The 27863-nt window shown below is 46.1% G+C and overlaps 1 protein-coding gene across 3 annotated transcripts; it reads right to left on the reverse strand.

Annotated features, from left to right (window-relative positions):
* Nucleotides 1-865: 865 nt before the first annotated feature.
* LOC309400377 (protein arginine N-methyltransferase 1-like) lies at nucleotides 866-27568 on the reverse strand. 3 transcript variants are annotated; one of them, XM_081968814.1, is made up of 12 exons: nucleotides 27455-27499; nucleotides 22915-22972; nucleotides 21021-21055; nucleotides 16679-16777; nucleotides 16330-16485; nucleotides 15887-15950; nucleotides 14133-14275; nucleotides 10844-10931; nucleotides 10517-10632; nucleotides 9424-9574; nucleotides 5900-6021; nucleotides 866-1665 (listed from the first exon to the last, which is right to left on the reverse strand). In XM_081968814.1, exons 1-12 carry the CDS (start codon nucleotides 27482-27484, stop codon nucleotides 1582-1584), a joined length of 1146 nt encoding a protein of 381 aa, XP_081824940.1. In that variant the 5' UTR covers nucleotides 27485-27499; the 3' UTR covers nucleotides 866-1581. The 3 variants fall into 3 exon arrangements, with proteins under 3 accessions (XP_081824940.1, XP_081824941.1, XP_081824942.1); XM_081968815.1 differs by lacking the exon at nucleotides 21021-21055 and having other exon boundaries at nucleotides 22919-22972; nucleotides 27455-27528; XM_081968816.1 differs by lacking the exons at nucleotides 21021-21055; nucleotides 22915-22972 and having other exon boundaries at nucleotides 27455-27568.
* Between the last annotated feature and the right edge of the window lie 295 nt (nucleotides 27569-27863).

The following is a 27863-nucleotide window of genomic DNA, read 5'->3' on the forward strand; positions in this document are numbered from 1 at the left end:
CGGATAGTTTAGGGCAGGGGTGTCCAACTTTTTAAGACTGGTGGACTTCAACTCCCAGAATTCCCCAACCAGCCATGATGACTTGGGAAATTCTAGGACAGTGCTTTCAAACTCCCTGACCACAGGCCAGATGCATCACGCACTGGCCATGCCCACGCCCAGTTTCACAAAGGGGAAAAAAGTCCAGATACGTCACGTGATGCCGCTGTGATGATGTGAGTTTGACATCCCTGTTCTAGGAGTTTAAATCCACAAGTCTTAAAGTTGCCAAAGCTGGACACCCTTGGTTTAGGCCTATTCCACACTTGGAGCAGCTGCCAAGTGTATCGGGCACAATGTGGCCTGCATTATTCTCCTAGGGCCTAGGGCTAAGCCTTCTTTACCTATGTGGCTAAGAAGTCTATGCTGGAGCCACTGCTGAAGGTGCAATTTCTCCAGTTAATTTCTACATATGGAAATGCTGAGTTGTTATCCTGTCTCTTGGGACTGGCTTGTAAAAAAATTCTACAGCTGCATCAGTAACAGGATGGAAGTCCTTTGTGTCCTAAACCAGGAGTCCCCAACCTGTGGACTGCAGCCCACTACCAGTCTGTGGCCTATGCGCTCTTGGCCCCGCTTCCACATGCTCCTGCCCCTCCCACAAAACCATCCCCTCTGTACCCCCATCCCGGGCCACCAACCAGGAAATGTTGGGTAATTCTGTCCTAAACACCCTGGGTCACTCTTTTGGAGTTCTCCGCAGTTCAGCCCAACCCTTCATCCTATTCCCACATATTTTTTTTCTCATAGAAAGACTCCAGGGAACGTTTGATAGGGAAATGCACACATTATTACATTGTTTTTTGCTAATAAAAGAAGGAGCAACTGGTTTCAACTTCTTTATTTTTCCCCTCATGAATGTAACCATATAAAACCCATAAGGTATGAAAGTCACACTATGTCAGCTTTCCAAGGGCAAAGGATTAAACAAAACACCATCACTCTCCACAGATCTGAACAGGAAATTTAAGATAGAAAGGTACACACCCATCAGTGAAAAAAACAATACCCATAAAATGGAGAAGTCTTTTTCACCCACACCTCCACATACCCTCTTCATTTAAAAAAATCCTGGTGGGATGCCCACCCTGCTGACTGGATGCCAAATTGATATACCCCCCAAAACCAAGCAGTGTTTGCACTGGAGGTGGTGGCAAGGAACAGTATTACACTGAAAAAATCAGGCTGGGAGGGAGAAAAATTTTAGGCAACAGTTTGGCAGAGAAGACCAACAACGATTTAACAAAAATAAAAATCCATGATGGAAGCCTGCTGTTGGCACTCAAGCCTCAGTTCCTGGTAGTTGGGGAAAGGGAAGGCTTTTGAAAACAAGGGGCAATGGGATTTGGGGTGGGGGAATCTTGGCTATTTCCCCCTAGCCTCTAATACTGACCCTTTCCTTGCTGGCCCAGATTGCAGCTACAGGGAACTACACAATGAAATGAATTAGTGATATGCCAATGGAATAGGATGACAGAGAGGATTTGCTCTGGGTGCAAGGTTTGTTGAAGAAGGAAAAAAAAACCTGTGGGAGCAAAGGGGCTAACGCATCCGGTAATCCGTCGAACACGACAGCTCACACAACTGCCCCTTGAAGTCCAAGTCAATAGTGAAGTCCAGATCTCGCTGCATACAGAAAAAGAAAATGAGTCAAAGCATTATTATTTCCACAATGTACTCCACCACACACAGGAAGCTCAACCTCATCCCCATCGAGAGATAGGGAGGATTTGGCATTCCTGTGCTGCTAAAGTTGTTATATTCTCTTTTCAGAATGTTAGCATGCATTTTGTTGTGTTCCTTAACTCCTCTATCACATAACTTGGCTACTGGGACAAATAGGACTGAATTTTAGACCCTTTCCCAATAAATTCTCCAGCACTCCTTCTTGTCCCCTGCTCTCATCACTCTATTTCTTCCAGTGGCAAGAAATTTTGTTGCACCAAACACCACAACACAGGGTAACCACACTAAATGTTGATAGGCATACGGAAACTTCAGAATGGCAATCTCCAATCAAGAATAAACTCTTGTTAAATTGAAATCACCTAATTCCCATAAGAACTTTTAACTTGAACATTAGCAGGATGAACTTCCTGCAGTAAGGTAGACTACCTGTGGATTTTATTCTGCTAGTCGTTGGCGACTATAGGGGGCGGTGCTCATCTCCGTTTCAAGGCCATTGAGCCAGCACTGTCTGAAGACATTTCCAAGGTCATGTGGCCAGCATGTTACAGAGCATTGTTACCTTCCCACCGAAGTGGTACCTATTTATCTACTTGAATTTGCATGCTTTTGAGCTGCTAGGTTGGCAGGAGCTGGGGTAGGGATGGGAGCTCACCCTGGTACATGGAGCTCAGGTCTTGAACCTGGGCTGCCGGCTTTCCAGCTGACAAGCCCAGTGTCTTAACCGCTAAAACACCGTGCTGCCCCACTTGCTGCAGTACATAACCTTCAATACATTTAATTTTGGAAACCTAAATATTAAACTCAAAGTACACTAAAATGGAACTTTCACAATTTGCCAAATCTGGCAAGATGTTAAGAGTTCTTGCATGACACTTTAAGCAAGAAAGCCACACATCCCAATTTTATACAGTATTCATTTTAAACAAGATCTTTTTAACTAAGATTTTTTTTTCGGAACCATCTTTTATATATTCACAAGCTTATGCAAATTTCATCAATTATGCCTGAGTCATGACTAAACCATTTTCTTTTCTTAAAATAATAAAAGCTACAGATTAGCTGGCCTTCTCCCACAAGCTAAGTGCAGTCAGTGGTGCAGAGATAAGATGGAAAAGAAACTGGATAAACAAATGGGTAACAACATTCTAATGTCTTTTTAGGGTTTAAAAATAAAGAGGCCAATCACACTCCTTTAAAAAAAATACATCGTATTTAAACTCCTACCAATCAAGAGCATATAACTGAGGAAGAATGGGGAGATTAGGTTGGGAGGGGCGGGGGGGGGGGGCAAGAAAAATGTTAAAAGCATATGAATGCACCCTGATGGAAGAAAATCCAGTTCAGATCAGCTTTTGGCCTGGATTATGGTAAGAAGCAACCAATTTCCCCAAACGAACTTCCTACACCACTTGTCCCAAAGATGCTTTTTCAAGAGGCAACTGGACTTTCTTATTATTCTTTGAAGACATTTTGCTTCTCATCCAAGAAACCTCAGCACTGAAGCAGCTTTTGTATTAAAAGCAAAACATCTTCAAAGAACAAGAAGAAAGTCAAATTGCCTCTTGAAAAAGCACACCTTTGGGACAAGTGGTCTAGCAAGTTACCAAAGCATATATCTGCCGCTGAATGATGTAATAGGGACATGGAAAATTGGGTATATGACAAGTCGCCATGGCCAACTCACCACAGCCAACTCACTGCAGGATAACTCATTGCTGGACAAGAGTTACACTAATACCATAACCCTAACCCCTAACCCTAGATCAGAGGAACAGAACATTTCCGACTTCCGATTCCGGCGGCCAACGGCGACGAGCAAGCCTTGCTCGCCCCCCGCTTCCCTGGTGGGCTTCCCACTCCTTGGGGGGCACAGGACGCCCTGTAGAGGCGTCCTGCCGAAGGGGCGGCACCGCGGGGGATCCCTGGATCGGCGGCGGCCGGCAGGAGGTCCCCCGCCTCGCTCCAGGCACCGGGGAGCACAATGGGGAGACGCTCCGGCGTCTTCGCTACGATGCAGATCGGAGAAAAAGAAACTAGAAGGATGCGGCTGCTGTGTGGTGAGGCGTGAACTTTCTCCATTCCCTTTAACAACCCTAACAACTCTAACGAAAAAAAAGTCAGCTGTTTAAATCCTATTTTCGGCGTGAATCGGAGAGGCGCGGCTGGAGGGAGGGGGAATTCCCCCCCTCCCTCGGACGGGCGGCTGGAAACGATCTAGCTCTTTGCCCCAGGGAAAGGAGGAGGAGGGGGAGAGCCAACCAATGATGTCACGCTCCTATTTAGTGAATTAAGTGAATTTTCGGACTTAAGCCCTAAAATAATGATGATCTGGAAACTTTGAACATTGAACTTTGAAAACTTTATTTGTTGCCTCCAAACCCGAAGCTGGCAGGGCAAGATGGCACACTTCCGTTGTCTTTATGAAATGTGAAATCTGACTCCACCTTTGAAACTTCAGGCTTCCGGTCTTTGTCTCCGTGTTGCTCAGATAAGTCTCTTGTGGATTGCTGTTCTTTGAACTCCCTGGAGTGGAAATTTTGCTCTATTACCAGGGCCAGTGGAAACAAAAACTCTCTTCTGCCTGGACCTTCTGTCTCTTGGACTCTCTTAGCTGCCTTGCCTTTCTGATTGACCATTCTCTATACTGACTGAACTCTTTATGGTATAAAGAATGCCACCTAAAAAACCACCTCCTGGAAAGCCTGGCTTTGCTGCCTCTGCCCCGACATCTGCAACCTCCAGTCCTAGTACACAATCAAAAATAACAGCTTTGATGCAACCCAAATCTCTGGAGATGGACTTTCAACAAATGTTTCAGCAAATTATACAGGGACAAGAGGAAATAAAGAAACAACTGCAGGAGATGAAAGAAGAAATTAAAGAGAACCAGGCCAAAATTAATAAGAACTCACAGAGATTGGACCTCTTGGAGGGTGGGGCGGCGGAGATGAGGGAAGGGATGGAAGGGATGCAGAAGGGAAACAAAGAACTTGACTCCCAGCAGTTGAAAATAGAGTTTGAGAGAATGTCCTTTTATCTTAGATTTCAAAATGTGATAGAGACAGATGATGAAAATATAAGGGACATCATGACAAACATTTTGGCTGACTACATCCAGAAAGAGAAGCAACAGATGGGGTGGGAAATAGACCTGGTATATAGAGTGAATTCAGCTTATGCTAGGACACACAATGTTCCCAGGGAGGTACACATTAAATTCCTTAGAAAAAGCACAAGAGATGAAATTCTGAGCACACAACGGGGGCAAGCCCTGACATACAAAGATAAGGAGATAACCATTCTGAAACAGATCCCCAAGAAAGTAAGAGAAAAAAGAAAAAACTATTCGCAATTAGCGAATAAATTATACCAGAAGGGGGTGTGGTTTAGATGGTTGATGCCTGAAGGTATGCTAATATTCTGGGAGGAGACAAGAGTTAGAATTAATACACCCATAGAGGCACAGGCCTTTATGGAAAAAAACAAACTACTCCTAGAAAAACCTGAGGATCCTCCACCAGATACACAGGACACGGGAGGGGCCGGAGCTCTGTCGGCGGGGGGAGATGGGGCAACATTGAGAAAGCTCAGATCACAAAAATGAGTACGAAAATCCACCTGACATAAACTGTTCGAAACTATTAACTGAACTTACATGCTGACTATATGTTATTATGTTACTATCTAATAATGAATTATGTGCAAATGTATACTATGAGTATGGAGGGGGGGGCGCACCTACCGCACAGTGCAGTTGCCAACATTTGTAACCTATCCCCTACCTTTTCCTTTTGTAAAATATTAAAAAAACCAATAAAACTTTGTTAAAAAAAAAAAAAGAACATTTCACACTTCCCTACTTAATAGGAGTAAGTGCATCTTAATCAGAATTCCAGCCAACCATGGCTTTCTCCAGCAAACCATTTCATCTCTCTCCATCTCTGCACATCCAACACTCCATGGCTGTCACTATGCTTGATCCTCGCTGGATTGTTTCTGGTTAGTTACCTTTTGCCTAATATGGCATTTATATTTGTATTTTTGCAAATCTAAGAAACAAAGAAACTTCTGTAGGCTCGATTTCTATTTCCCAAGCAAGTTTGCCATTGGAGGAAATGATGTCAACTTTCCAGAAAAACACTGCAGGAAAAGAACCACCCTCATGACTCACATTGTTCTTGGCGTTGGGCTTCATGCCAATGGTGCCAAATATCTCCTCTCCTGTCTTCACTGTTAGATAGTCTTCCATGTAAAAGACTGTCTGTTTCCAGTGGGTGTAGGGAGATTCAGGACCTGAAGGTAGTAAGAAAATGAAAATGAACAGAGAGGGCAGCCAGGAGGAAAAAGAAGTACCCAAAATGTCTCTCCAACCATGTCCTTGATTTAGTTGACTTTAGATATTTTCCTCCAAATAAACTGAAGTTCTCTGAATATCCCAATAATTCTACTTTTCAATCTCTCAATCAGTAAAATCTACAAGAATGCTAAAGTGGGAGGATACCAAAGCTACTGAAAAAACAGCCTAGCTAAACCTGCTGCAATAGTCCTGTTTGTCAGCAATAGCTTACTGTGTTTCCCTGAAAATAAGACCCGGTCTTGTATTTTGGGGGGCTCTAAAATAAGCACTAGAGCTTTTTCCAGGGATGTCTTATTTTTTTCCCCATGTACAGGAGGCGGTGAGTGTGGGGGGCCGCCGGGCTAGCCCTCTCCATCCCACCATCTGCTTGCCCACAGCCACAACAGGCCAAATTCTTGGCGCACCCTGCCCTCCGCCCGCCCTGCCTCCTGCTGCTGGGACACTGGCGCTCCGGTCTTGCTCAGGCTGCTGTTACAAGGCAGGTTGTGCAGTGTGTTGGGATCACCTGCCCACCCCCACCCCCTCGGCTGCCTATGCCTGCTGCCAGTGGCCAGCGCCGCCGTGCATTGGAATCGCCTGCCTCCATTAAATCCATCCCACTGTCTCTTGGCAACTCACGTAGTGCATCAGGAAAGCCTCCCCCCCCTGGTGCCTTTGCTGCTGGGCCTGCTGAACCGGCTGCTGCTGGCCTCGCAGGAGCTCTTCGCCCTCCTGGCTGCCCTGCTCTAGGCTGCCCTGCTTCAGACCAGTGCCGCCACCGTAAGCCAGGTGGCAGGGTGTGTGTGTACAGCTGCCTACCTCTGCCTCCCAGACTCCCGCCAAAGAGGCGCATGGCAGGGGCACACTACCCGGCCTGGGGGATTGCATGGGGCAGCTCCAGCGGAAGGTACAGTAGTGCAGGCTGCTGGGTACCGTAGCAGTCTGGGCTTGGTGTAGGGCTGGCCGGAAGGCGAGAAAGTGGCAGCAGAGCAGTCACAGGTGAGGTAAAGGTCCAAAGAGGTACTCGGGAGCTGAAAACCCTCCCTGCTGAAATCCAAGCAGGAAAGAGGGGATGGTTCCATGTGAGGGGCTGGCAAGCACACCTGCCACTCACTTAAATGGAGTACACACTAACCTGCTGCTTGTGCAAATGAGTGTGTGTGTGTGCACTCGCCGGCCATTTCTGCAGCCTGGTTGCAAACCCCTCGTGGCCCACTAGTGGACCGTGGCCCACAGGTTGGGGATCCCTGCTTTATTGCTTCCACATCTAGACAGAATTTTGCCAAACTAAGCATTTTACTATTAGGGAAGGGATGGCTTCACCCTCTTTCTCACACACAAAGAGGGGATGGTTCCATGTGAGGGGCCGGCAAGCACACCTGCCACTCACTTAAATGGAGCCTGGCGTTACCATTACAGAACAGGTGTGTAGCCGGCTCTCAGCAGCCCAAAGTCGATGGTGGGTGAGGCAGCGCAGCTCCACCGGCAACCGCTGACGAAGGGCACTTGCCAGGCTGGCAGCGGGGGGAAGGCGCTTCGGACCTCATCGATCTGGGCCAACTCGCCCTGTGCCAGGTAGGAGCAGCCCAGCAGGGTGGCCGAGAACAGCAAGGCCAGGAGGACGAAGAGCCCCCATGAGACCAGCAGCAGCAGGTGCAGCAGGCCCAGCAGCCAGGCAGAGGCATGGGGGGAGGCGATCCTGATGTGCCCTGCAGCCTTCTGCCTCATCATTCTAGTAGCAGCAGCTTGAGCAAGACCCAAGCTCCAGGCCTGGTGGAGCACAAACCGTGGTTGCCACCTGCTCCAGAACCACAAAGTGAGCTGCAGAACAGAGGAGCCGTTGTTGGCGAGGTTGCCTAGCACCGGGAGCAGCGCTGGCGAGTGCGCGCAGCAAACTCCTCCAGGCACCCGGAGAGATGGAACGAGAGGCAGCTCCCGGCTCTTGCTGGCTTAGCTGATCCGCGGGGCTGCGATTAAGGGGCCAAGTCAGGTCCGGGCCAAGCTTGGGGTGGCGCTTTACCCACATGGTTGATCCCAGCGCTAAGCCAAGTCGCACACCCCGTCCCATGCAATTGGCGCCAAGGTCTGGCTGCTGGAGTCACACTGGTGGGGAGGGAAGGGGCCGAGCCTCCATGAGGTGACTGGGGAAGGTAAGGAGCTGTCGTGCTAAGCACCGCCTCAGGGATCACTGCCCATATTTGTGAGGGGACATGTCGTTGGGTGGGTTCCCAGCCTGGAGGGCGGGGGTGGGGGAAATAAGTTTTCTCCTTTCTCCTATAACAGTGGTATAGGGAAAATTGAAAAGGGGGGATGTTTCCCAACAAAAGGAAATAAAAAGCAGACAAAAGATCTTACAGAGGTTGACAGTGGCATAGGGAAACCTGAAGAAGGGGGTTACTCCCCAACAAAGGGAAATATTGAAAGATTTCTTTGGGTTTGACAGTGGATTGGGGAAAATTGAAGAGGGTAGATGTGTCAAAACAAAGAAAAGGGAGAAGACATGAATAGAGAATTGGGACAAAAGACTTACTAGGAAAAAATCAGACAATTAGAAATTGTTATATAGGGAAATATAAAGCTGAGATATGTGGTTTACTCCTAAACATGACAATAAAATTTAGTTGCTGTTTGAATATGATAATGGAAAGATAATTAAATAAAGGTTAAAATATATGGAATAAATTTTCTCCTCTGGCTTCAGCGCCCCCTCTTCGGCCAGGGCGAGTTACAGCTTCAACTCAGGCCTTCAATTCATGTGGGCTTCTGAATCAGTATACCCAGAAGCAAGATAGAACACCCTCCCCTTAGTTACTTTTTTTTTTGCAGGGTTTTATTTTCTGTCCTTGGGCCTGTGTTTTGCACATCTGTTGTGCCCGCCCACTACACTACGTCCCACCATCTCTCTGCTTGCCTGCAGCTGCTGCCAGACACTTGCCACCTCCTGTGCTGGCCGCACCCACCCGTGGCCCTGGGCTGATTACAACCTTCGCTAGGGCTTATTTTTGGGGTAGGTCTTATTTCCGGGGAAACACGGTAGTTCAGTGTTACTCAACCTTAGCTACTTTGAAACATGTGGACTTCAACTCCCAGAATTTCCAGCCGGTATGATTGGTTAGGGGATTCTAGGAGTTCAAGTCCATTAAATTTAAAGTTGCTAAGGTTGAGAAATACAAATCTAGTCTTTCCAGCAGTGTTGCATTACTGTAAGATATTAACTAGTCATATTTTAAAACTGAAAATTCCACTGGTTTAGTTTTATCCTTTACCAGAATATTAACATTTTAGCACCCAAACTCCCCCACACTGGATCAAAATTCCTCCTTGCTGATTTCCCACACTGAGGCAAAAAGTGCCCTTACTGGTAGAGAATCCAGTTCGCTTGTGGCATCGGGTAAACTCTATGTTGAAATAGGCGACCAAGGCATGGATGTAGTCATTGCGCTTCACTTGGAGACAGAAGGGGGATGTGAATGTGAGGTCCTCCACCTTCACTGTGTAGATGTCTACCTCCTGCCACAGGTGAGTAGGAAGGAGAGAGAAAACAAGACAGGTCAACATACCTTCATTATCCTCACAAAACAGTAACAATCATTCTTTCTTATAGCAAGTTCCTGCAGATTGCAAAAGTAGCAATCCTTTAGAGCCAAAACAGTAACATCTGAAAGCCAAATATTTGGAGGCATCCTGAGATGAACTAGCATTCGACACAAAAAAGTGAGCAATTTATAGAGTTTTTAAGTTTTATGCATCTGTGCAACCTCACTATGTTCATAGTTAGTCTGCTCTGCTCTGGGCCATAGGGTGACTTATACCAAATCTGATGTTTTCCCCTTTTTTCTCTGGGAAACAGAAGAGAATACTCCCTTACTGCAGTTCAGTACAACAATCTAGCATTTGTTCTTAGTCCCTATTTGCCTATTTCCATCATTTTCTCCTGGTTATATGCCAGGGCTTTTCTCTCTTGCCTACAAAGTCCCCAAAAGGGTCATTTGCATGCGTAATCCAGATCAGCAAGTGCCACAGAAAGACAAAGCATAGAGAGGCCCTGCCAAAAAAAACAGATGAAGCAAAAAAGAAGATGTTCCTAATGCAGTGACAATGTTTATCAACATGACAACTAAATACCCAGTAAGATTAAGAAAGATTTCAAATGCTGGATAGTAAATCCTAAGGGCTGGCGCTATATTTCTTCTAAGTTCTGAAAAGTTCCTGGCATGCTGCTATGAGCAGCCTTCTTTGGGGATAGCTTAATGTTCCCCTTAATCAGGATCACTGTGCTCGATATTGCTCAATGATTTTTATTCACTGATCTGAAGACCCACTACAACAGAGAAAGGTGATCAGTGCTAGAAGCAACATATGACCAGTGAACACCTAATGCTATTTTAGACAGGGTTTTCATAGCAATGGCGGTTAAGAAAATCAAGGGCAGAAAAAGAAATTACCCCATACCTTGATGAGACAGGCATTAGTGACTAACTGCTTTGGGTCAACAACATCCACCAAGGGCTCTTTGATTGCCACATCTTTGATGCATGACATGTCAAATCCATATACGTTCTCCCACCCTGCAGTAAGAAACACAAGAGTTTAGAAGGGGTTTATATCCTGGAAAGCCTTTGCAATCACACCCACCCACTAACAAAGGGAACAATTAAAAAGAAGCAGAGAAAATGTTCACTTAAAAGAGTCACCAGGAAATATCTTTCCCCCATATGGATGATTCCTTATGTGCTCAAAGGGCCTGGCATCCTTTTTGGGAAAGAACTTGGTACTTACAGTGGATCTTGTAATCTTTGTACTGCCTATCTTCAATAGCAGTGATGTATAGTGTGGCACGGTCTGGAAAAATAAGTCCATCTGGGGTCTAGCACAAAATGGATGGTAAAAGAAAATCAGTCAGCCACAAAATAATGACAATCCTTTTCTTCGTGGAGAATCTAATTTCTTTTTTTAAATGACAAGGGGACTGAGCAGGGGAGGGACACATAATATACATGTTAACATTCATGTTTCTTACAATTTATACCCCAACTTCCAGAATAACAATGCAGTACCGTAATACCCAAACGGCTTACAAGCATTATAAATCATTCTAAATAAAAATAAAATAAGAACAACTTTTAGGATCCTTTCCATAGTAGCATGGGTACTAATGACGCTGTAAGGAGGACGGGTAACTTAGTGACATTCAGCAGTTTGTTTCTGGGTCAACTGAACAACAAACTGGATAAAAGGTAGGATTCTTATATGGTTCTATGTTTTTGAAGTTTGGGGTTTTGTGCAATATGGGCTTTGTGTTTCTAACAGGGTTTGGATCATTCCCTGCTTGTGAAAGGAGCCAAACTTTCTATAAGCTCATTACCTCATTATGTATCTGGCAGGAATGTGGAATGAGCCTTTCTGGGAGTAATATTTTATTGGGGGGGGGGGGTGTTGGTTGCTTCCCACAAAGGGGAGAAAGAAAGAAAGAAAGAAAGAAAGAAAGAAAGAAAGAAAGAAAGAAAGAAAGAAAGAAAGAAAGAAAGAAAGAAAAGCAATTTAGGGCTAGAAGGCTACTCGGAGGTCATCTAGCCCAACCCCCTGCTGCAGCAAAAAAACCTTACATTGTCTGGATTATTTTGGTGCCTCTAACAGAGAGGAAAATTGCCAGAAAGGAGGAGGAGTTTACTAGGACAAGACTGCCATGCAGAGGAAGGCAGAGATAGTCCTTGACTTATGACTACAATTGAGTCCAAAATTTTGGTTGCTAAGCAAGAGCTTTGTTAAGTGAGCTTCACCACATTTTACCCAATCCATGACATCTCCTGGTGAGTGACATCACGTTGCCCACGCCCACCGTTACATGACCGCTAAGCCATGCCCACAAAATAGACCACGCCCACAGAATAGGTAGTAAAAAAAATTGAAACCCACCCCTGGTGCTCTTCTGTGTTACTGCATTTTTAAAGGAATTAGTACTGTACTGTTCTGAAAGATTAGATGATTTAGATACTGGGATGAGTCTAATGAACCTGACTGTAATCCTGAGACTTTACAGGAACAAGGTCACTCTGAAATGTTCTTTTGGCCAATAGAGTAGTAGCTATTATTAATGATGTGTAAATTTCTGAAACTGAAATATCCTGTTGTGACCTTGAAACAGCTGCTCTGAGATCAAAACAGCTACCGTGTTTCCCTGAAATTACGACACGCCCTGATAATAAGACCATGCCATATTTTTCCTGTGGGCAAAAATATACGCCCTCCCCCAATAATAAGCCCCCTGGACACCCCCCCCCCTCCAGCCAGGCAGAGCGCCACTCACCAACCTAGCAATATCCCAAAGGCGCAAAGCCGCAGGAGCCGGGGGAGGGGGGCAAAGGAGCTCACATTACTTGACACCTTTGGGATACCGCTAGGTTGGTGGGTGGCGCTGTGCCCAGCTGGAGTGGGGGTTGCCAGGCAGCTGCTCTCACAAGCAGCCGCCTGGCAATGGCCCTTTCCAGCCGGGCAGACCACCACTCACCGACCCAATAATATCCCAAAGGCGCTAAGCCGCGTGGCGCTCTGCCCGGCTGGAAAGAGAGGTTGTGCAGGCACTTGTTTTGCCTCCAGCTCGCGTGCCTCCCAGCCTCACCATGCCCAGCTCTCCCTGTAGAGCCATGCCCAGCTCTCCCTGTAGAGCTGGGCCAGGGCGCCGCCGCCGCCCCGCTACCACCATTCTCCGAGCATAACCAGCTTCCAAACTCCGAAAATTACGCTCTATGGTTGTGGGCTGGCTGCGGAAAGACTGTTCCAACAGCCAGCCCACAACCATAGAGCGTAATCCCAGAGCGGCCGCTGCCGGAAGAGTCGGCAGCAGATTTCCGGAGTTTGGAGGCCGGTTATGCTCGGAGAATGGCGGCGGTGGCAGCGGGGCTGCGGCGGCAGCGGGGCCCTGGCCCAGCTCTACAGGGAGAGCTGGGCATGGTGAGGCTGGGAGGCATGCGAGCTGGAGGCGGAACAAGTGCTCGTGCAACCTCTCTTTCCAGCTGGGCAGAGCGCCACGCGGCTTAGCGCCTTTGGGATATTACTGGGTCGGTGAGTGGTACTCTGCCCAGCTAGAAAGGGGGGTTGCCGGGCAGCTGCTCATGAGCGTGGTCACCTCATGGCGGCTTTGTTGCGCTGCTGCGACAGCGCAACACAGCCGTTTGCCCCTGAGGCTGTGCCCAGCTCTTCGGGCGCCCGCTCGCAAGAAAGCGGCCACCCGGCAACCCCAAACCAATAAGCCCCCCCAATAATAAAGCAAAATTGGGGGGGGGGGCGCAAAAGAAAATAAGACCCTGTCTTATTTTCGGGGAAACACAGTATTCCATGTGGAAAATGGTCTTCTCCAATTATTCTGGAAGTTTTTTGAGCTACAAATTCTTGACTTCAAACTAGAAATGCTTTCTGATCTATAGTTTAGATTACAAAAGTTCTTTTGCATTCAAAATGGGGTGTTTCAAATTAAAGTAAGTTTAAAATCAAAACTTCTGAACACATCTCATCACCATTCTACCACTATACCTTGTCCTTTTGGTCAAATGGATTTTTTCATAATCCAGCTTTGAAAATAAGGTAGGGTAGGGCCAGTGTCAGGCCTGTAGTTATCTTCCTTTTAGGATCTTTGGCCTGCCACACTTTTTATTAATTGCTTATGCTGTTTCATTAGTGTAGTAGTTGGGAGGGGGGAATAGAAAGGAGTAGGATTGTGGAATGTATTGTTATGGTTCTTCTTAGAAGCTCAAGGTCGTCTTTTGTCTCCGTACCTCGACACCTGACCGGAAGCAGAGGGGTGTACATGCCAGCGTGGAAGATGAAGATTGGACCATGTGATGAATTATGGGGTGTGGGGATAGATAATGAACTTTCAACTGGGTGAACCCACAGGATGTACATTAGAGTTGAAATTTCACAGCATAATGCCAACATGTCTGTCTTATTAAATTGGAGTTTTAAGGATAACTTTGCCTTGGATAATGATTTAATTCTGCATGATATTTGGAACGCTGACAGCCAGTTTAGATCTAAGCACCACTGGCAGAAATCAAGGATTTAGACTTACCAGCCACTTATCACGGGCGTAGATGACAGTATTGAGCATGGACTCATAGAAGAGACAGTAGCCCATCCACTCACTGATGATGATGTCAACCTTTTCCACAGGCAACTCCACTTCCTCCACTTTGCCCTTGATGATGGACACCACTTTAGTGGGGGAAAACCACACATTTTAAAATTATGCTTCATAATTTTAAATCAGAGAAAGAGGGGAAGACAGAATTTTGCCAAACTAAGCATTTTACTATCTGCATCTACCATACATTCTGATAATTATTAGGGAGGGGATGGCTTCACCCTCTTTCTCACACACAAAGTATCTGAGTTTGTCTCTTATCATTTTGAATACCTCCCTCCCCTGGGAATCCACCTCTTAACTACATTCCATTGCACAAATCATGATCACACTATATATCTGAAACCGCTGGGCGAGATCATCCGTGGTTTTGGGGTACGGTATCATCAATATGCTGATGATACCCAACTTTTCATCTCTACCCCAAACCACCCAAACGATGCCCTCGACGTGATGTCCCGATGCCTGGAAGCTGTGCGGATCTGGATGGGGAGGAACAGGCTCAAGCTCAATCCCTCCAAGACTGAGTGGCTGTGGTTTCCTTCATCCCGATTTGTGCATCTTGTTCCATCTTTGATGATAGGGGGAGAAATTTTAGCCCCCTCAGAGAAGGCTCGCAATCTGGGAGTCCTCCTGGATACGCGGCTTAGTTTAGAAGAACACCTGACGGCCGTGACCAGGGGGGCCTTTTACCAGGTTCGCCTGGTACGTCAGTTGCGCCCCTTCCTGGATCGGGATGCTCTGTGCACAGTCACTCATGCCCTTGTCCTTTCTCGCCTGGACTACTGCAATGCTCTCTACATGGGGCTGCCCTTGAAGAGCACCCAGAGGCTTCAGCTGGTCCAGAATGCGGCCGGGCGGGTTGTCATGGGGGTACCTAGGTGCTCCCATGTTACACCCCTTTTAGGCGGCCTGCACTGGTTGCCGGTTGTTTTCCGGGTGCGATTCAAGGTATTAATTATGACCTTTAAAGCGCTCCATGGCTTAGGCCCAGGGTACCTGCGAGACCACCTACTGCCACCAGTAGCCTCCCACCGTCCAGTACGATCCCACAGAGTTGGCCTTCTCAGGGTGCCGTCGGCCAGACAGTGTCGGCTGGTGACCCCCAGGGGGAGACCCTTCTCTGTGGGAGCGCCTTCCCTCTGGAATGAGCTGCCCCCGGAGCTTCGCATAATCCCTGACCTCCGGTCCTTCCGACGTGCCCTAAAAAGTTGGCTTTTCCAGCAAGCCGGCTTGGCCTGTTAATTTTAACTTATTTTAAATGTATTGTCTTTTAAATTCAGTTTGGTTTTTGGGATATGGATTTAATTTTTTTTTAACTTTTGGGATGTGTGTTTTTTAATGTTGTACGCCGCCCTGAGTCCTTTTGGAGAAGGGCGGCATATAAATCCAAACAAACAAACAAACAAACATGAGCATGGGTGCTTGGCAACCTGTTATAAGCACGAACAGGTTGCCAAGCATTCAGACTGCGACCATATAACCACGGTGTTTTTTAAAAAAATATTTTGCAACAGTCAGACGTGCTTTACATAAGCCCATTGTTAATTTGAACCATTGTTAAGTATGGCCCTAGGTTGAGGACTACCCCTAAATATCTTCTGTACAACACTGGCTTTTTGGATACACATAGATAAGTGCTTCAGAAATTGAGGACATTTAAAAAAAATGAATTTACTTACCATGATCAAGTTTGTTGGCTTTGACGATTTTGACAGCATAATCAGAGATACTGGAGCATTCAATCTATTAGTTGTGGGGATATCCAAAGTGGGGAATGGGGTGGTGGTGGAGTAATAGAGATGTTTCATAAGATAGCACATTATATTTTTTCTTCTTAAATTAGTAAGAAACCCCCCTGGAAATACATGTGATGAAATGGCACTAAAGAATGTCAAGTGTTAGTATAACAGCAAATGGTCTCTCTCTCTTGCCTGCCATTCCAAATCTTCATAGAAATAACTAAGGTAGATTTATAGAATTTTGCCAATACCAATTTTAATACAGAACTCTTAATCTCTGCTTATCAGACCATGTAGCATTCCATCAAATCCTTTCATCTATTTTGCATTCAACAGACTCCATCACAAAACAGAGGCCAATAGCGTATGAGCATCGCACTTACCCCAATGACCCTCTTGGCACCAGCCTTGGCTGCAAACATGCAAAGTATTCCTGTGCCACTGCCAACATCCAGGACCACTTTGTCCTTGAAGAGGTGCCGATTGTGAAACATGGAATTTCTGTATGTCAGTGTCCGGACCTCATCTTTCAGCATTTCCTAAGATGCAGAAAAAGGGCGCATCAGGGAACTTCCTCAAAATCTATTTACTTACACACACACACACACACACACACACACAGACACACACAAATGAACAAGACTGGATCTCGTTTTTATATCCTGAGGCAAGATGGGTGGCAAACAAATTTAATAAATTAATAAATAACCACATCCCCACCAATTCTCTAACCTCATGGATTCCAAAGTGAGCATAGGAATCAAAGTAATAATCCTTGGAAGTCATCTCTTCTGCTGTTGGTTTGCTGTTTTCCAGCTGGGTGCACGAGACCTGGTGAAAATACATAAAGACCCAAGTCATCCCAGGACCCCCAAATATAATTTACAATTTCCCTAAATTCCATATTTTTTAAGTAAACATTTACATTTGTATTGCTCAACTAATAATTTCATATCAATCAAGATGGTCTATATCAGGGGTGTCAAACTTGATTTATTCAAGGGCCGGATCAGTAGTTCTCCTCTGCTGGGCGGGGAAGGGAGAGTCAGGACGAATGCCTCCTGCAGCACTCTGCTCCCTGCCCCGTTTTCGGCCTCAATGGCCTGCCCCCTCTGCCCCGGAGGCCTCACAAGGCCAGTTTTTGGCCAACAGAGTACTGGAGGCTGGGAAGGCTGAAAACGGGTCACATGGGAACCTCGGGAAGCCTCCATGTAGCCAGTTGTTGGCCAGCAGAGTGCTGCTGGAGGCCATGGGAGGCTGAAAACGCACTGAGGGGGGGGCGCACATGGCCCATTTTGGCCGGAGAGGCACCGCGGGCTGGTCCTTTGATATTTCCAGGCCAGCCTTGTTGGCCGGATTTAAGCACCCCAATGCCTGATTAAATGGATTTTAAAAACACTGGTACAACAATGTGCTTTCTTAACAATGTTGTGTGTGCAAGAGGCAAAACGCAACAAACATCTTTTCAGAGTTGTCAATGTACATAAACTTTATACAAACAAGTATGCCGCTTCTTTTAGAATTAGTTTTTTACTCCTAGCAAATTCATGCAACTATTAATTAGATGATGGCCATAAAGAGAAAAGGAGTATTAGGACCTTAGCTTGTAGAAATTCACACTGTATCACCCTCTTGCAAAATATTTGCAGTTTCTGAAGTAACCCTTTATATTCAATTCAATGGTTTGGTTTTTTTTTTATTTCACCAAGGGAAACCAGAGTTCCAATTTAGAAAATCTGTTGCTGATACTCTTCTTCTGAACATGTCACTGTGCATCTATTTTAATGAGGTTGAACAGTCTGCAGATATGCAACAATTCCTTCTTCCCAAGAAACAAAATGTTTGGTTTAAAAAGTCATTCAATGTCAGCCTCTGCTTTGCTTACTTGCTGTCGGCTGCCATAGAAATGGGGAGGGTGGGGGCATGGTATTTTGGATGGGAATAAATGGTACTGGAGGTGATATGGCAAAGGGAGTTTTCTTCTCACCATCTTCTGAGCATGCTGATGGCCGGTGTTTGGACCTGGTCAAGGCCAACCGTCCTGCATACCAACGTAATGATGTTGTCTGGAGATGCAACCCACGTGACACCTTAGGGAGTTGCAGATTGGACACTGGGGTGGGGGTCATTGGAGGGAGGGGGTTGGGTAAGCGTTTGATATGTAAGTGTTCGTGCCTGTCTGGCTCAGATCTTGCTTTACTTTCGCAGCTATCTTTTCATAACCAGTAAAAGTACTTTTTAATTCCACAAACAATGGAGTTGGGAGTTTTCTTTCTTGGTTACTGAAGGAGGCATGCCTGACATTCTACTTGTATCCCAAAGGGGGGTAGGATTTTGCTTGGTGGAGATAATTAACATATTGGAGAGATACAGATCAGGGTGGCTTCTGGAAGATTCACACGCTGACAATGCAAAGGGGTAAGTGGGATTCATGTCAGAAAGGTGATGGGTGACCCTGTCATTATGAGAATTTTAACAGGCAATTTGGAGGCTAAGGAAAAACACATGCATCTCTTCTATGCCTGGGGTTGTCTCATGATGCTATTCTATACTTACTGATTTTAGGGAACATTCTTTGTGTAAGCACTGGGTCTAATTCTCATGTTTAATTTGGTTTGCCCGTGTTCTAATAAGTAGCATTAAGTCTGTTCTGACAAGTGGTAGCTCTTTAGATAGAAGCCTGAACCCAAACCTATTATCTAGACATTTTAATCAAACATGTAATGGAAATTCTTGGACACTAATTTATTTTTGGAGGTGGTGGTTGGTGGAATTGACAAGTAAAATGAAGAGTTAATCCTAAAAATTCTAAACAAATTGGACTGATTTCCAATTTAAGGGAATTTTAAGGGGGAAAATTAGTGTCTTTTAACCTCTGGTAAACCAAATTGAAGTTGCTTAGTAGAATTAACTATTTTATCTTCCTAAAATTAAGATTTCTTAGTCAGAAGAACAGAGATAACAGGAAAAAATATAGCTCAAGCCAGTGGTGGGTTGCAAATCCCGTTCCAACCGGTACAGTTGGAACGTGGCCGGTGGCATCCTCATGGACGTGCGCAGAGTACGCATGCATTCAAGTGCCTCTGTGATGCTCCAGCTGCTCCGTGGAGCGTCGCACAAGCACTGTACACGCCATGCGCCTGTGCGGAAGCACAAAAGCCTTTAAACACCAGTAAGGAGCTTGGGCGGGGGGGGTGGGCCCTCCGGAGCACCGTACCGGAACGGTATCCGGTGCTCCGCGCTGGCTCCGGTACACTCGTACTGGGGCGTACCGCCTGCAACCCACCACTGGCTGAAGCCTATGTAAGATAGGCCATATATTACTGAATAGGACACATTTTCACAAGTTGAATTTTCAAGCATGAGAGTCTTAAAACAGGTTGTAGATTTGGAGGTGGAATTTGAGGGGGGGGAACTATCATGGACTTGGATTAGTACCTTTCACTTATTACCGTATTTTTCTGAGTATAAGACGGTCCTTTTTTCCCTCAAAAAGAGGCTGAAAATCTGGGTGCGTCTTATACACTGAATATAGCATTTTTTGCCTCCCCAAACCCCACCGCCTTCACCCAAATGGCCGTGCATAGCCTTTAGGAGGCTTTCAGAGTGCTCCTGGGGGCTGGGGAGGGCAGAAATGAGTGAAAAATGGGCCATTTTTTGCTCAATTTTGGCGCCCCCCCAGCCCCCAGGAGTACTCTATAAGCCTCCTAAAGGCTATGCAGCACCTTTTTTTTGACAAAAAACGGGCCATTTTTTGCTCGTTTTTTGGGGGGGCACCCCCCCAGGAGCACTCTCAAAGACTTCTAAAGGCTATTCATGCCCTTTTTTTGAAAGAAAAACGGGACGTTTTTGGGAGGTCTGCAGAGTGCAAAACCTTTTTTTAAAAAAATTGCCTCTTCAAAATCTTGGTGCGTCTTATACTCTGAAAAATACGGTACTTAAAGACTTCAGTGCTAGACTATTGCAACATACTTTAACTGCTCCCAGTGTTGAGTAACTGGAAGCTGTAGCTGGTACAGAGAGCAGAGGGCTGAATTCAAGGAAATAGGTGCATCAATATACTTCTATCAATGCAGATCCTGTCTTTTTTTCGGAGAGACCACTAAAAGCCATCTACAAAGTCACACTGAATTCTAACTGGAATTTCCTGGATTAGAATCTGGCTTCCCATTGGCTTTGCTTGTCAGAAGGTCGCAAAAAGAGATCACGTGCCCCGGGACACGGCAAAGGTCAGAAATATGAACCAGTTGCCAAGCATATGAATTTTGATCACATGATCATGGGGATGCTGGAAAGATAAATAACTGTGAAAACGGTAATAAGTCACTTTTTTCAGTGCCATTGTAACTAAATGAACTGCTGTAAGTCAAGCACTACCTGTATTAAATCCTAACAAGCCATAAGAGCACAATATTCTTTTCACTCAGGTTGCTCAAACTCATCTGGAGGGCACCAGATTGGAGAATTCTGTTTTCAAGGTTAAATCCTTAAGGAAGTCAAATTGTTCCCATATTTGCAAAGCTTTAGGCAAGCCATAGAGATTGCTTTTAATAGATAAGTTTTATCCTGCTCTTTTGATGTTATGTTATACATGTTATAAAACTAGGTTTATGCTATCCTTAATTGAGTTTTTTAACATTAATACGGCCTTGGCCAAAAAGGGAATTAATATTATAGTAACAGAAAAATGACAACTTAAAATGCATCTCAACAAGCAAGCAATGGTTCACTAAAACTTATGTCACAACAAATCTGCTCCTCCCCTTAAAGGTTGTCACAAGACCTCAGCTATATGGATTATTTACCCCCAAAAGAGGAGGAAACAGGGAGTCTCTTTGCATTTGGCTAGTCAGATGCTGAACATATTGAAGTTCTAACTAAAGTGCACCAGCTCCATTTGCTAGAAGAGAAATTTCTGGCTCTGGCAGAAATGGATAATAATTTGCCATTTCAGTCTTCTTAGTACCACTCTTTGTCTATCCCCCACCCCCACCCCCAAGCTCTCAGGGCAATTCTGTCTCATATTCCCACAATGCACAGGAAAGTTTGGCAGGCTTTATCGTTAATGGCCTACCTCCTGAGCTGCTCTACCCCGAATGTCTCCATGAGCTGCAATAAAAGTTAAGGAAAGAATGAGCAAGTCCTCCCAACGCAACTAACACCCTGGCTTAGAACCCTCCAGCTCTGCCCCACAAAGTCTCCCCAGTATGTCAATGTTGGGCAATTAACATTTTGTTTAAACTGACTGACATGAGAAAAAGAAAGGAAAAATACCCTGAGGTACAAAGCCTTTGCCCATGTAAATCAACCAGAAAATAAGCTTGATTTTTTAAACAAAGATGCAATGCAAGACAAATATAGTTTGATGGCCATTATAATTTGTATGTCTCAGATAAATAGAATAGACCTGTGATGGCGAACCTATGGCACGCGTGCCACAAGTGGCACACGGAGCCATTTGTCAGGGCACGCAAGGCGCTGCCCTGTCAGTTGGCCAGAGTGCATGCGTGCGATGGCCAGCTGAGTTCACCATTTTAAAAGCTATTTTTCGCCTTCCCCAGGCTCCAGAGGCTTTATAGGAGCCTGGGGAGGGCGAAAAGAGCCTCCCCCATCCCCCCGGAGGCTTCAGGGACCGTCCCTGAAGCCTTCGGAACGCTTAAAACCACCCTCTGAGCAAACCGGAAGTCACTTCCGTACAGTCCCTGAAGCCTCCGGAGGGCCTCCGGGGGGTCGGGGGAGGCTCTTTTCGCCCTCCCCAGGCTCCTCTAAAGCCCCTGGAGCCTGGGGAGGCCAAAAAAATAGTAAAAATGGGGGGGTCACGTGTTGTGCACGCATGCGCACTGGGGGGGTCGTGCGTTGCATTATGGGTGCGGCACGCCCGCACTCGACCCCCCAGCACTCCCCCCACTTGTGGCACGCGAGCCAAAAAAGGTTCGCCATCACTGGAATAGACAATAAAACATCATGGGACAATAGCTGGGCAGCACATCAAAAGTAGCAGCTATGCGCAAATCAAGCAGCTGAGCTAAGTGCAATGAATCTGTTTTCTGACCTAACATCCAAAACTCTCCCCTTCCAAAATATCAAGGAATGACTAAACATTTTCTACCAACACCCTGAGAAAAATAAAAACAAGTGTTGTAGCAAAATACTCTATTACCCTGTTTCCCTGAAAATAAGCCCTCCCCAGATAATAAGCCCTCCCTGAAAATATTGCAACACAGCAGCAGCCATGAGGTGACCAAGCTCGCTGCCCCCTGCACCTCAAAAATAAGACCTCCCCAAAAATAAAGCCAAGCACTTATTTTGGGGGTCAAAATAAGACTCTATCTTATTTCTGGGGAAACACAGTATTTTATTTGCAGCTTTATCAATGGATCAAAAGAGGATAGGCTCTAATCAGTTTCTACTAAGGACATAAATATATGTCCTTTATATGGGCAGCAGGGTGAACAATTTGAAATAAATTACCATGACCTGGTCCATATTTTCAATCAGTACGATTTAATATCCACTGCACACACAAAAAAGGTATGGTCATGAACCCCATTCTTTTTTCATCCTGCACTGTTTAGCCACTGAAGACTGAACAGACACTGCATCATAGGATTAACTGAAGGATACGGACTAAAAGATACATACAGAAGCAAGAAAGAAGAAACAAGAATGTAAAGTGATTATGTGAAGAAGGGGGCAAAGAACCAGAGAGTAGGTATATTCTACACCTAGAACTTATGGGAAATGGTAGTTAGTTAGTCCTAGCATTTTAAGAAATGGGCAGTACATCTAAGCAAGAGCTACAAAAGCAAGGGGATAACTATAGATGCAATTTTAGCAAAAGACAGATGCGAGGGGGACTAATGGATGATGCATCACCAAGCCAGCTACACAGCAAGGGAAGATCTGGCCTGAGCTCAACCACATCCAGGATTGAGCACTAGCCTAGTGTTCATGAACTCAAAGGATATTTACATCTTCTAGCGGAGTCTGCAGGCTCATCCCATTAGCCAGCGTGGTTACAAAATTCTAGGAGAGAGTAACAAGGGAAAGAATGTCAATTCAGAGCTCAATGGGAACTGATCCGAAGCCTGGATCATTTTAACAACTAAGATTTGGAGAGGGAGTAAGGCAAATAAAAAACTGTTAAAGTTGACCAACAAACAAGGAAGCAATTCTGGGATGTTTCTCTATGTGAGGGGTTAATGGTAGTTTCCTGCTAGGCTTGCCAATGGTATAAAAGAAAGAACAATTTCCAGAGCCAGAAACCAGCATTTAGAATTGCAACAATCCACCCAGAATCACATATGTGAGATGGGTGGCTGTATGAATTGAATAAATAACAGGACTGATAAATGCAAGTTTGGAGAGGAAGTCTTTAGTAGTATGTCCTCTATGGTAAAAATAGACTGGCACCCCACCTCCCCCAATAATGTACGCATTTTCTATTCAACCATATCAGTAAACAGAACTATAGCACACAGAGCAGGGTTGCCTCGTCACAAAGAGGCTTTTTATAGGATTATCACAATCCCATGCCAGGAATAGAAAAAAAGTCATCTGAAATGCCAGCAGAGTTGCTATGCCAAACATCAAGGTCTCAGTTATACACCTACCAAATGACAACTCTCCACCATCTATTCCCCCTCAGTATATTCAGATACAGCACTTCCAAGGGGGATTGGTAAACACAACTGTATTGGAAATAGCTACTGTATTTTTCGGAGTATAAAATGCACCGGATTATAAGATGCACCAAGATTTTGAAGAGACAATTAAAAAAAAAATTGCACTCTGCAGACCTCCCAAAAATGGCCCGTTTTTTGTGAAAACAGGCCTGGTTTTTGTCAAAGAAAAGGCATGAATAGCCTTTAGGAGGCTTGTACAGTGCGGGGGGGGGGGGGCGAAAACAGGCCCGTTTTTTGTCAAGAAAAAAGGGCATGCATAGCCTTTAGGAGCCTTATAGAGTGCTCCTGGGGGCTGGGGGGGGGGCAAAATTGAGCAAAAAACGGCCCATTTTTTGCTCATTTCTGCCATCCCCAGCCCCCAGGAGCACTCTGGAAGCCTCCTAAAGGCTATGCACGGCCATTTTGGTGAAGGGGGCGGGGTTTCGGGAGGCCAAAAATGCTGTAGTCAGTGTATAAGACGCAACCTGATTTTCTCCCTTTTTTGAGGGAAAAAGGTGCATCTTATACTCTGAAAAATATGGCACTTAAACATTCAGGTGAAACAGAATGCAAAAGTTGCATGTCTTACTTAAGAGATGCCTGGGAGTCATCCATTAGGTGATAGGGGCTCCCCATGCTACATTCCTGTTTGGGATCACCTTGTTCCCTACATCCTTAGTACTCTGCTTTTATAATTATTTCCATAATACTCTTATAAATTGTCAGCTGACATATATGCAGCAGTTATACCACAAGTTGTCAGTACTAGCCCACTCCTCAGAGGGTAAAACTAGGATTTCTTTTGGTAGCCTAGCGTGAGTTATCTGTGTGCCAAATTCAAGCATCATCACTACATGCTCCCTAGCTACAACTGCTCTTACATTTGGTTGAAGGACAATTAAGGCAACCAATTATCTGAGATAATAATTTTCTTTAACGAATGAAGGTGAAGGCGAAAATACATGTCCCAGGATGTTGCAGGATCCAATCTAGCCTAGAGAGACCTTCCCTGAAGATGGGCTCCAGTAATTGAAAAAGCTAGTAAGTCACTTATTAGGGTTAATCTAGAGTCCTACATCAAGCAAGGGATAAAGTGAGTGGCCTAAATCAGCTTTCAACTCATACATTTTCAAAGTACTCACCAGTACCAGTGGTGGGTTCCTGCCGGATCGCGCGCGCTCCCTTTTGGCGCTAAACCCGGATCGCGCGCTCCCTTTTGGCGCTAAACCCGGATCGCGCGCTCCCTTTTGGCGCTAAACCCGGATCGCGCGCTCCCTTTCGGCGCTAAACCTGGAAGTACGTTCTTGCCCCGCCCCTGGCGACGCGACGACGCTTGCCTGCGCTCCACCAGCTCGGCTGGGAACGGAGACGTTTCTCTGCTCAGCAATGTCTTCAGTGGAGTGGTGGCAGCCTGGCAGGCTGAGCCTGCGTCCCTTTCAGGCGCTCCGCTCCGCTGAGGAAACGTCTCCGTTCCCAGCCGAGCTGGTGGAGCGCAGGCAAGCGTCGTCGCGTCACCAGGGGCGGGGCAAGAACGTACTTCCGGGTTTAGCGCCGAAAGGGAGCGCGCGATCCGGGTTTAGCGCCGAAAGGGAGCGCGCGCGATCCGGTGCGATCCGGCAGGAACCCACCACTGACCAGTACACAATGTATGGTGAATGCCCAGATCAAGAAGCTTGGTCTAAATGGATCATTCCAATTAATTCTATGGGCTCTATGAAACCAAACACCGACGGGCAGGTGGGGTTGGGGAGCATCTAAAATGGAATGAGCTGGAAGATGGTAACAAGGAACCCTTCCCCACGGTCAACTATTGGGCCCCATCATTGCCATTCTAGGGAGAAAAGCAGCAAATGAAAAGGATTCCCTCAACAATTGTGTTTCTGTGACCATGTGAATAGGAGATTGGAGATACTTCAATTTCTCATTTAGGTATACAGTACATAATTCTTCCAACCTTTTTCAACCTCTGTCACCTGCCAATTTAAATAATTCATCCATTCCTCTTCAATCTTTTTCCAAAATTTGCAGCTCCCTGAAGTCTATACATTGACCTTTGATATCCAACATTCCTAAGTTTAGTTCCTACTCACCTTGAGCTTCACCTTTCACCCAAATCTTACCCCAGCCGCATCCAAACTTTCTCTGAAGACCCTGGAATCTTACCTGCCCTCAAAAAAGATCTTATACAAATCATAGCATATCAAAGCAGATCCTCCTCAAAATTTGCCCAAGTAAAATACTTGTGAGGTTTAGTCTCAAAAACGTCTTCCTGTCCTGAGTAAACCCACATAAAGTGTTTGGCTACCACAAGGTGCAAGAACCCTCCAAGCATAAGGGAACAATGAGCCAGAAGGCAATAACTCACCACAAGGCATCAGATATTTTAAGAACAGATTGGACATTACCATTTGTCTGAAATGGTATGTTTCCTGCCTGTGCAGGGGGTTAGACTAGAAGACCTCCAAGATCCCTTCACATTATGTTATTCTATATTCTAAATAGAAATGAGCCTCCTTAGGACAATGAGCACATTGGGCCTGTCAAAGTTAGAGAGGAACCAACCTGAGGGAAGCAATGGCATTAAGGCCCACCGTTTCCTTTCAGACAGAAAACGGGGCAAAATTAAAGAGAGAAGGGACAAAATCATGGTGGAAACAGGCACCATTTAAGTTTTTTTACAGGCAAATATGAAGTTCAAAAATGGGGGGGGGGGAGAACAGATGAGTTTGAGTTTGAGTTTTATTAAATTTATATACCGCCCCCCTCTCCCCGCAGGGACTCGGGGCGGTGTACAGACAGTACATATAAAACAACAAAGCAAGAACAACAAAACATTAGACAACCAACATAAACATACGGTCTGTAAAATACCCGAACTCATATCAAGTTAAAAACAGTCTAAAACCAAATTAAAACCCCAAAATTTACAATATTAAAAAGCCATCCAGGAAGGTCAGTAATAGATTGTACTTATGATTACGATTAGGCTAGGCCGGAACAGGTGGGTCTTGAGTTTCTTACGGAAGGAGCGGAGATCAACAGTAGTTCTAATGTCAGGGGGGAGTTCGTTCCAGAGGGTTGGGCCCATCACAGAGAAGATGAGACTGGGCGAAGGGGGTTGATCTGTGGGTTGATGCTGTATTTCCACGTGGAAAGGATTGGGCAATCCGTAATAGCCCATATTACGAGAACCAGCAAGGGTTGCCCAAAGAAGGAAACGCAAAGGCGCCAAGGAGGCAGCGGGACAGCCCGTCCAAAGCGCAGGAGCGTCGGCGAACAAAGAGTTCACTATCTGCGGCAGCTTCGGGGTCTTTTCCAGCAGAAGGGAGTGCAACGAAGGGGGGAGAGGGGGGGCTGCAGCACCTAAGAGTCGATGGAAAACCTAAACCATCCGGGAAGCAGGAACCCCACGCGGCCATGATTAAGGAGGACCCACTGCGGGGGCGGAGCTCAATGGGGCAAGGCTGCCATGCGGCTCCCATGAGGAAGGGGGCGGGGAGCGTGCGAGGTTTTCCGCGGAAAGGGGCGACAGCGAAAAAAATGGACCGCCATGGAGAAGAAAAAGGCGGGAATGGTATTTAAGAGGCCGCCAGAAGGGAGAAAGAGGTGAAAGGCAGCGAGGGGCATAAAGAGGGTCTCGGTCACTTAGGTGGCGGAGGGCAGATAGTCCCCAGGAGCCCCGTCAAGCCTGGCTTCGGAGGGGTCTAGGGTTGAGCAAGTTGAGTTCCTATCGCGTTATGAGGTTCTGGAAGAGACTCGTTGGGTGAAGGCTCAGGGCCCCTCAGAGGGGACCAAGGACAGCGTCCGGCTCCACCCTTGTTTCTCTCCCTCCGCCCCCCCTCACCTCCATGATACAGTTTGCAGCCTCCGCCATCTTGCGAATGAGACAGAAAGAGAACAGCTGGCCGAACTCCCCCAGCCTCGTTCAGTCGAGGGGTGGGAACTGGGTGTTCCATTGGGCGGCCTCGTCGTCACTCAAAAGGGAAGGGGAGGCGGGGAAGGGCAGTCCCACCTCCCAGGTTTTCATTGGTCGGTGGGGTATCCGTCAGCCCTCACGCTATTTCAAACCGTATTGGGCGCATTTAGAGCAGCGACCCCCAACCTTTTGGGCATTAGGGACCGGTTCCGTGGAGAGTAGTCCTCGCCAGGTCCGAAACAAAGCTCTCTAGACCGGCGGCCGGGGTGGCGGCCATCTTCAATGACCGCTCTGAAGTCGGGGCAAGTTTAGAGCAGGTGAAGGATCAGATGATGGA

Source organism: Natrix helvetica (assembly GCF_964273705.1).
Source record: "Natrix helvetica genome assembly, chromosome: W".
In the NCBI taxonomy this organism is placed as follows: Eukaryota; Metazoa; Chordata; class Lepidosauria; order Squamata; family Natricidae; genus Natrix; species Natrix helvetica.